This window comes from Vigna unguiculata, chromosome 1 (genome assembly GCF_004118075.2).
Source record: "Vigna unguiculata cultivar IT97K-499-35 chromosome 1, ASM411807v1, whole genome shotgun sequence".
Classification (NCBI taxonomy): Eukaryota; Viridiplantae; Streptophyta; class Magnoliopsida; order Fabales; family Fabaceae; genus Vigna; species Vigna unguiculata.
In genome coordinates, this window is record NC_040279.1 from 36,836,588 (window position 1) to 36,847,147 (window position 10,560).

General features: G+C 28.9%; 1 protein-coding gene across 1 annotated transcript; it reads right to left on the bottom strand.

Annotated features, from left to right (window-relative positions):
• Positions 1 to 2,465: 2,465 nt before the first annotated feature.
• On the bottom strand, positions 2,466 to 5,821 carry LOC114178051 (wee1-like protein kinase). Its single transcript, XM_028063735.1, has 10 exons — positions 5,474 to 5,821; positions 5,332 to 5,392; positions 5,183 to 5,246; positions 4,616 to 4,882; positions 4,406 to 4,473; positions 4,192 to 4,301; positions 4,077 to 4,117; positions 3,834 to 3,982; positions 3,251 to 3,604; positions 2,466 to 2,775 (listed from the first exon to the last, which is right to left on the bottom strand). Exons 1-10 carry the CDS (start codon positions 5,749 to 5,751, stop codon positions 2,683 to 2,685), a joined length of 1,485 nt encoding a protein of 494 aa, XP_027919536.1. The 5' UTR covers positions 5,752 to 5,821; the 3' UTR covers positions 2,466 to 2,682.
• Positions 5,822 to 10,560: the final 4,739 nt, after the last annotated feature.

Sequence of the window (10,560 nt, forward strand, 5' to 3'; positions counted from 1 at the left end):
TTCCACTATTATCAGATCCTACCTTAATATATTGTTCAAAAAAAATATTATTTTGAGCAACTATTTACTCACGCAATTTAAATACCAATGAGATAAGATGCAATAAAGTTATTTAATAGTTTGTTGAAGTTTTCAAAATATAATAACTGCATAATTTTTTATTTCTGATAATATGTCTACATAATCTTTACAAAAAATAAAAGATTCACTTCGATTTTGTATATGTTAATTGATATCATAATATTTAGTCGTCTAAATTTTTTGACCCCTTATATTAATAAGTATTTTACATTTTTACCCTGAATAGTAAATTATTATATACAGTAAAACCGATAGTTTTATAGTAGAATTTAATTTAATTCAAATACATTTATGGTATATAATAAGTCTTTTACATTATTTATGATTGTGGATTATAATAAATTTGTTTACTTGTATAATATCTACTTTAAAAATCATATTTAAGTGATTTTGAATTGTTTGATTGTAGAAAGTTTTTCTTTACTGTAAATGCTTCAATATTAAATATTTAATCATTACTCCTTTTTTACCACTAATGTTTTTTAGTTAATTATAAAAAAGTTTAGACACCACAAAAATAAAATTTGATATATATATATATATATATATATATATATATATATATTATCCTACCCTACCTCAATTTTATTTTAGTTTGTTTAACCAATTTTACTCGAAACTCAAAATTCAGTTATCTAAACATATTTTTTTATTTATAATAAAACTATTAACCTTTATAATAATTATTTTTTATCAAAATATCTAATTTATTAACTGTATCAAAAAAAAACAAAAAGTATACATCGATCGGTACATAAAATAACGGAATTATATTATTTAGTTTCACATAACCTACTTTTATGGATTACATTTTTATTATAATCCTCTCTATTTATGATTACCACTCACTGCTATTCATACTAGTATAAATTATTTTTGGGTATATGATTAACAATCAAATTGTATTTTATTACATAAAAAATAATATTTGAGAAAAAAAAAAACAACTTCAGTAGTGATTTGTTTTAAACTTGTTGTAATGGAATTTAAGCCTCTCCGATAATTTAAACATGTTTGATTAAAAGTCAAAATCGGGATTTGTTTTTTCGTGAAATTACAAAAACAGTTTCTTTATGAGTTCTACATTTTATCAGTAAGTTGGATATACGAGATTTCGTGTATACGTGTTTCGATGCCATGGGATCCACATGAGGTGCATATGCAGAGAGATAAATCAATGAAAAAGAATTTCAATTTGATTTTAAAAAGGAAAAAATCAGTAAGAGAACAATAATAACATAAATGATTAAATTATTTTGTTTATCATACAATGAAAAATTTAATGGAATGTAATATATTTGATGTTCTTTTCTCTGAGGCTAAATTTCCTTCTTGTTGGAAAAAATAAAGAATTATAATCGGAAGAGTTAGATAGAGTATAATAAAAAGTAAATAAGGAGAATAAAGGATAAAATCATTTTTTTAAATAATAAAATATAAAAAAAATAGATACTTTGAATGTAAGAAATAATGTTATAAATGAATAGAGATATTAGTAATATGAATTTTAAGGTAGAAAATGTATGATGGAGAAGTGAAGATGGTTGGTTGGGTAAATTTAGTAAAAGAAACATTTGGTGGAGAAGTTGAATGTGAACTCTCTACCTATACAAATGAAATTTCGTTAAATTTTCAGTAATGGGAATGTAAAATAAATAATTCAATCTTAATGTGGAAAGTTTTGTCCCTGCTAATGACTAAGTCAATATTAATTATTAATTTCAAATGTTTTTCTCGAGTGATTTGTTAATTGAGATCAATATATAAAGAAATGAGTTGGTACTGACATTGTACATTTATTATAACCAAAAAATAACACTTTACATTATTGAAAAACTTACAAAACAACACTGTATTATCAGTTTAATCATAAAAATTTTACACCTTATTAAACAATACATTATTTAGATGAATTTAAATATAATTGGATACCGAAGATATTTTTATGAATATATACATGTTACATAATCCACTAATACTAATGTATATTTAGATTTGTTTAAGAATCAAGTCATTAAAATAAAATTATTAATAAAAAATATTACTATTCAAAAACTAATTTGAAGATTAATTTTATGGGTTAATATACATTTTTTAAAACTTACAAATTAAAATTGCGTTTTAAACTAGTTTTACTTAAATTTACTTGTAATTGTTTTCTGTAAGACATTATAGTTTTATCTAGTTATACTTTAAAATTAAACATTTATTTTTAAGAATTACTTTTAAATATCTCATTTAAAATTACAAAAATATATAAAATATAAAAAGATATTCATAATAAAACCTGGAATATATGTCAAACAAATTCCCTAAAAATAACAAAGCAGTTGAGCACTACTTATGTTCTCATAACAGCAGGAATAACAAAAGACAATTGAATATTTTAAAGTGAGCTTTCTATTTGCCAATTGTCATTTGCACATCATTAGTAAAATCCAATGCATAATTGGACCATTAAATTTACAATTTTTGCTCCATTCTCAAGAATGTTTGGTGTACATATATATCTGAAAAAGATATTTCACAAAATTGGCCATGAAACAATCAAGACCGATCATATATGATTCAACCCAAAAGCAAAATAATTCGTGGTTAACTTCACGCAGTTCTTTGAATCTTCTTACAAAAAATTGGGTTTTCTACCAATTCTCTAGCAGAAGGCCGCTTAACCGGATCAGGGTCCATCATGACCTGAATCACCAAAATAAACATAAACATGTTAAAATTACAAATTCAAAATCTAAACAATGTTATTTAGGACAAAAAAAAACTTGAAATGAAGATAAATATCAAAAGAACAAACAATACATAGATATTGGACACTAAGATTATCACAAAATTCTGTTCGTGCAAAATGAACAATCCTCCAAATTTAAATGACGTAATGCTGGATGACGCAACGATAAATACTGAAGCTTTAGAGTAGAACTTAAACTTCACCAGAGTATAGAAGTATTAGTAGTAAAGTAAACGTATGATAATGGAATTCTAATTTCCTTTACGTGTGAATGCCTAGTTTCTTGACCAAAGTAAACCACAAACCAAAAACTAGACTTCCCATCACTCGTGCAAGAAATCCACCGTGTTGTGTTGAAAGATAACAAAACCATTGGAGGGAGTGAATTGTTAACAGTTTTCTGGTCATTAAACCAAAACAATGTATTACCTTGAGCAAGTTTTGAATATGCAACGAATGACCAGGCAAGAGGGGAAACTTTCCTTCCTTGAGGTTAAAATATTGACATCCTGATTCTGGCAAAGGCAATCTTCGAATAAGTTCATAAATAGAAGCTCCCAAGGAGAAGATATCAACCTTGTCTAGATGATCATAATTTTCATTAAGAATTTCCTGGGGCATATAACGTGCGTCACCCTCCTCAATTGGGAGGCTACCATCAAGAAGAGTCGCACATCCAAAATCACCGAGTTTATAAACACCACTCTTCACATAAATATTATTGGGCTTCACATCTAGATGAGCCATTCCCTTCTCGTGAATAAATCGCAGAGCATTGGCAATCTGACAATGTCATAACAAATCAAACAAAAAATATGCATAAGCACAACGGAATGGGAGAAACTTGTGTATGACTCTACCAGAATAAAAATCTAAGAGACAGTGAGTGAACTTTCATCATAGTAAACAGAAGGTAGTTCGTGTGAGACATCCAGCTTTCATAACTCCTACATGCCGTGTAACGAAGCATAACAGCAAGGTCCATTCAAAAATGGTCGCGAAAAAAGTTCACCTGAAATAAGGCATCTAACACTTGTGCTTCTGTAAATGCCTCTGGGCATTTTCTTATGGATAAACTGTGATCGCATAACTCCGTCTGAATGTACAACTGTTCATTTTCAAACCATGAAGAATAGTAACCCACAATGTTCTGATGCAAACCTGACGAGCCAAAAGGTTAATAAAATAAAGAAAGCAAACTCGACACAACCCATTATGCAGAATAAAACAAGAGGTGAAACTATGAGTTATAAACCTAGGGCTGCCAAAGCTTGAACTTCCATCATAGCTTTTGTCCTGCAATGTCGGAAGATTATAGTAAGTGACCGGACATGTGAAAAAAATAACATTCAACAGTTCAAAGATGGTACCTTTCTGTTTCAAGGCGTAACGGTCTGATGCTCCGTTTAACAGCATACAAACATCCATCTAGTCGTCTTAATACTTTGAAAACATGACTAAAGTTCCCTCCACCAATTAGCTGAGAAGGAAAGGATAAGTTATACATAAGTTATCGATCCAGAGAGGCTAAAACCAATTCAAGCAATCAATAGAAGTTAAAATTTCCTTTTAAAAACACAATACCTCAATTTCATGAAACTCAGAACGATAGCGTGGAATCCCGTCACCACCACTGATTGCAGGGAAGAGGCCTGCAATTTCACCACTGTGTAGTTAGAAATTTACAATAATTTTGGGGGAAAAAAATGCCAAATGTTATAACATGGTGCAGGTAGCAAAAGCCTGTCCACGAATATTGAAAAGAAGTAGTGAAGGAACTAACTAGAATCACACCTGCACATTTCAATCTTTGGTTTCGAAAAGGATCAATCTCCTCGTCTGTAACATTATTTAAAAATGGGTTCCTAAAGCAAGGAGGAGGCATAACCCCGAAACGCAATGCAATTGCAGATTGGGACACGTAATTCTGACCATTTGGTTTAGCAGCTGCTATTGTTTTCTCAAAAGCAAATTCGTCTGCAACAGAATCTTTTCCCAGTTCCACAGCTGGCTGATGGTCACCAGAAAAGGTGGGGCTGAGAGGTCGAACCGACATAACATCTAAGAAAAGTATACATATCCGATGTTTTTCATGAGAGGATGAACCGACTATGAGTAAACAAGAAAAAAAAAGTACAATGCACAACTTGTTTTTTCATGCGATTTAAAACATTTACAGCGCGCTTGGCATGCATGTCATTCGTGTCAAGACTAATACACATATGTCAATGATTACGCTGACGAAGTGAGGCACTACATGGATTTTTAAACTCAAACTCTTAGTAAAAAAATACGAATGCCAGAAACATTAAACTAGGTAATAGATTGTCAAAAAGCACAATAAAATGCGACTGATTCTACCTGGTCGGCATCTCTTGCTCTTCGTAGTGTTAAGCTTCTCAGGCGATTTGGGGCAGGGAGTATCCTACAAAACAGAAACCCTAATAAGCTACAATTCATTTTCAATGCAACGGCAACAACCACGACATTAGCAATTTGAAATACATTACCATATCGCAATCAAAGCCATTCAAAGAATGCGGATTATCCGGAGTGATGTAATCCGGAGTGCTGCCAGGAACAAAAAAGGAACAGTGTGAGCGAAAGAGGAAACGAAATTGAAAAATTCGATAGGGATAATAAGATGAGTACCAGAAGAAGTCCTGGCTGAGAATACAGTCTCTGTCGTCGACGACGGCGACGGCATCGTCGGTGAGCGGAACGCGCGATGAAGACGCGTTGGGAGGTTCGGAATCGAGAAGGTTCTGGAAGCGAGAAACCGCGGAAGAAGTGATAGAAGATGGTTGGTTGAGAGGAATGAGGGAGACTTGACCTAGCTGAAGCTGCAAGTGCCTGGTGGTGCTGTTACTCAACGCGCCCTTCATCTTCCTGCTCTGCTTCTTTCCAATCTTGCTGCTTCTCCTCTTCATCTTCGTCTTCACCACCACGATCACGATGAATCACAGTGTTTTAGCTTACTTCAACCTGCAGAAAAAGACACAGTTATATTTATATAAAATGATAATGAAATTTGTGGAAAATAAATAAATAAATTAAAAATAAGCTAGTGGAGTACGGAGTGGCAGAGAAATTCAAAATCGCGCGGGTTCTTTTCAATTTTAAGGGAGTTCCGTGTGGGGAAGTCTACTTGAGCAATTTTGTTAAGTGGATCTTGGCTGTTGATTGAGGAAGATATGGTATGATGAACGGTGAGATTTTGACTTTGATTAGGGAAGTGGTTTAGATGGCGCGTATTGTATTGGCGTGCTGCGTAAGCTGATTGAGTGAAGTTGAAGTGGTATGAGAGAGAATAAGATGTGATGATGAAACGCGTGTGCATTGTATCCATTGGGAAAACCGTACCTCTTTGGAATGGTAAAGGATTTCCCGTACTAATGATTAATAATTAATTTATTGAGTGAAATGAAGAAAAATATTAAAAACGAAATATAGCGAAATGAAGAGAAAAATAAAAAATGAAATACACCATGGACACTATGGCCATGCGAATGAAAAGAAAAGTGATAGCAAATACGTATTATTTTAATAAAATAAAAAAATATTGATTTATATTGTATGAAAAAAATGTGTGTATTAATTTATACATCTAGATTAAAATTGAATAGAATGTATATTTATTTTTTTATAAAAATATTTTTTTCACAGTAAAATATCTTTGTTTTTTTATTACATGTTAAGAATTAAGAATAAAGTATAAAAATATGATATGAAATAAAAATAAGAATTACGTTTGCTTATTGATTGTTAATATGTTAAGTATTTATTTGGACAAATAATAGTTAAAAGGATTTATAATATACACTGAATGTTTATTTTAAATATGTTCTTTTCTTATGTTTTACAAAAAGATATGTTGTAATTCGGTGTGTGTATAAAATATTTCTTTAAAAAATGTCTTGGATTTATTTTATGAAAATAATTTATTTCTTTACAAATGTGAATGTAAATATTTAGTTTTTAACCAACTTTATATTTAACTTGATATTATAAAGAAGTTATTTAATTGATAACTCATTATATTATAAAGTTATGTAAATAAAATACATACACATTTGAAGATATATGAATGATTTAGTGATATGTAGATCACTAAATTGTAAGAAAAAAATGTGTATTAATTTATATATGTAGATCAAAATTGAATAAAACGTATCTTTTTTTTTATTACGTGTTAAGAATTAAGAATGAAGTATAAAAATAAGATGCGAGATACAAACAAGAATTTAATTTGCTTATTGATTGTGAATATATTTTATACGTTAAGTATTTATTTGGACAAATTATAGTTAAAAGGATTTATAATATTCATTGAATGTTTGTTTTTAAATATGTTATTTTCTTATGTTCTAAAAAAGATATACCGCAATTAAGTGTGTGCATGTAATATTTCTTTAAAAAAATGTCTTGGATTCATTTTATGCAAATACTTTACTTTTCTAAAAATGTGTAATATAAACATTTGGTTATATCTAACTTTATATTTAACTTGAGTTTATAAAGAAGTTATTTAAATGACAAGTCATGTATATCATAAAGTTGTGTAAACTTTATATTTAACTTCAGTTTATAAAGAAGTTAATTAACTAATGTCGTGTATATCATAAAGTTGCGTAAATAAGATATATACACAATTGGACATATAAGAATGATTTAGGGATATAGTTAGAAGAAAAGAATGAGAGATGTTGTGGGTGCAACTCCTCTAACAATTTGAAAATATAAGAAGTTCAACATTGCCTATAAAAAAAAAAGTTGGATGAAAAACGTGTAATGCATGCGTTTATAACATCATAATATTCAAAACAAATAATGCAGCGTATAATATATATCAATATTATCTTACAAAAGATGTGACTATAAAGTATATCGTTTATACATCCAAACCAAACCAACAAACTCTACACAAAATACTAACCAAAACTAAAACTCTATGGGACTTTCCACTACTCTGATTGATGGCTCCTCATCCTCCTTATGTGTCTTTAAATTTGCAACTCCATATGCTCGCACCGATGAGGTGATTATCGTAAAAGAAGAAAACACAACTACAAAACATGATAAGCTAGTGTATAAAAAAATCCATATGTATATAAAATTAACTCATGCAAAAAGCATATAAACACGGTATAAATCATATCACTGTCTAAATTCACACAAACAGCCGACACTAAACTCAATTATCTGGATACATACTCTTAATATAGAATTCACTAAAAGTGTGCACCGGTGATAGTTCCTAAACTTTGCAGAGTCTAGCTTAAAGGGGTTATCACCCAACCATATATAAGGTTAATCTTGTTCATGCCTAGGGTCCAATACGTCTCAAGACTATGATTTCTTGCTACTCACACCACATAACTCATTATACTCTATTTGAGTAAGAATGATCATTAGAGTTCAAGATACCTTTCTTATTGACATCTCCTATATCAAGGCATACACTATCAATACCACCACCAAGAATTTTCCTTAAAACTTTTTGAACATCATAACTTGCTCACACATCATTACATACCAATTATCATCTTATATACCCACAACAACATTTTTATCTCAAGTCCTAACAATAAAAGCTGATAAATATGCTTAGTGCCAACTACAAATCATTTAAAAATAACTAAACATGAGAACAGACAAAACAAGACATATGACACTCAGCGCTCAGCACCATTTGCCTCATAAAAAATGGCGTTCAACACCTTGGAACTAAAATGCTCCTAAACTTGTAGTGGTCACAACCCTCAACAGTGAAATTTGTCGCTCAACGCCACTTGAGATGACAACAAATGCACTTTGTGAAATTGGGAATTTTAGACATATTTTATTGTTCAATTTGGTACTCTTCTCCTATGATTTTGGTTCAAAACGGTTTTAAAACATTAGAGCTAGTACCAATTTGATCAAGGACTCAAAATTCTAATTTCTTTGAATCATCACTAAATCAAACAACATTATTTTACCATTTATCATACAATTCAAAACACAAAAATCATACAGACCAACAAGTTTCATCATACAACTCAATTTCATCACCAAATCACCATCAAACATAAGCATGCAAAATTATCAAAACTTATGAAATTCACACATACAGATAACAACTAGCTTCCCTTACTTGATTTCCAACTTAAACAGTTATAAAAACACCAAAACGTTTCAAACTCTATAAGATGTTTTATCTACAATAAAAACATCACAAAAAGAATGATTAGGATTTACTGTTATAATCATTGATCAACAAAAACTCGTATAGAAGACTAAAAAGGCATATGCAACCGAAAAAACTCACATGTAACAAAAATCAGGAGAAGACCAAGAAAAACGACTGAAAATTAACATACACGACTGAAGAAGTTGGTTAGTTCAAATTGAAGAATTCACTACGAGGATCACTGTTAGGGTCTTACATCTTCAATCACATAAGCAAAGGACAAGAATCATCTCTAAACAAATGATTTTTAAAGAGATAATATACTTTTAAAACAATGAAACATTTATGCTAACATTTTTTAATATTAAAATAATAAAGTCTCATTATTTTAAAACATTGTCACTTCTAACATGCCATGTTTTAGGATTTTACGATGTCAACCAAACATTTTTCTTTTTCTAATAATAAAAGTTAAAACTTTTACGACGAGAATTATAATTCGAGTGTCTAGCTTTTTAAGAAAGAAGGTTGTGGTATTTGATAACAACTCAAATTCAATCTTGTTTCGGCCTTGAGATATTATCTTAATTTGTGATTACTTAGATTTTTTTTTTTGTATTTCAAAATAATTATATTCTAAATAATATTTTATTTTTAATTATGAGTAATTCTGATTTACGTGTACTTGATGTCTAATTGTAAATGGTAGAATCCAGATAATAATTATCTTATGGAAGATTTAGTATCCTAGTGAATTGTGATTATGATATATTAAGATTTAAAGATACACGTATTATCCATGCATAATTAAGTGAAAATAAATTTAATTATATTAGCAGAAAAAAATGAAATTTTATTAAGTCAAAGTTAAAATATATTGAAAAACAGAATTTTTATGAAAAATATTAATATTTATATTATAGAATAAAAAACTAGAAATATTTTAATTGTTGACAGGCATTCAACATTTCATAAAAATAAAGGTATTTGAGATTTTCTTCTCACAAAAAATAAAATGTTCGCGATAAAAATCAGTCTATATTATTTTGGTACATCTAAAAGTTTATAATTATGTTTTAAATAAAATGGAAATTGTATGATTATGCTTCATTTTTAACATCTCAGGCTGAAACTGTCTCCAAAAATAAATATTATACTCCATTAATTTGTTGAAGACAAAAATTTACAATAACACCATAAAAAAAAAACACACGATAAACTCAATTGAGAATGAACAACAATTCACTTACACACAACTTCCCAAACTATTGTATAAATATACTTTTTGGTAGGCATTTCATCTACCAATATGTAAAAAGATGATTTTTTTGTCCACATTTTAAAATAGCAATTTTACAATTTAAAATATAATTATTTATTAAATTTTTAAAAATTGACTGTTATTTTTACAAACATTTTTATAAAATTGTTTATCTTTGTTTTTTCTTTATTTATCAACAATTATTCTCTCTTGTTTATTTATATATTTGATATTATTTTTTAATAAATATAATTTTATTTTTATTAATTTAATAATATTTCATTATTATTATCTACTCATATAATA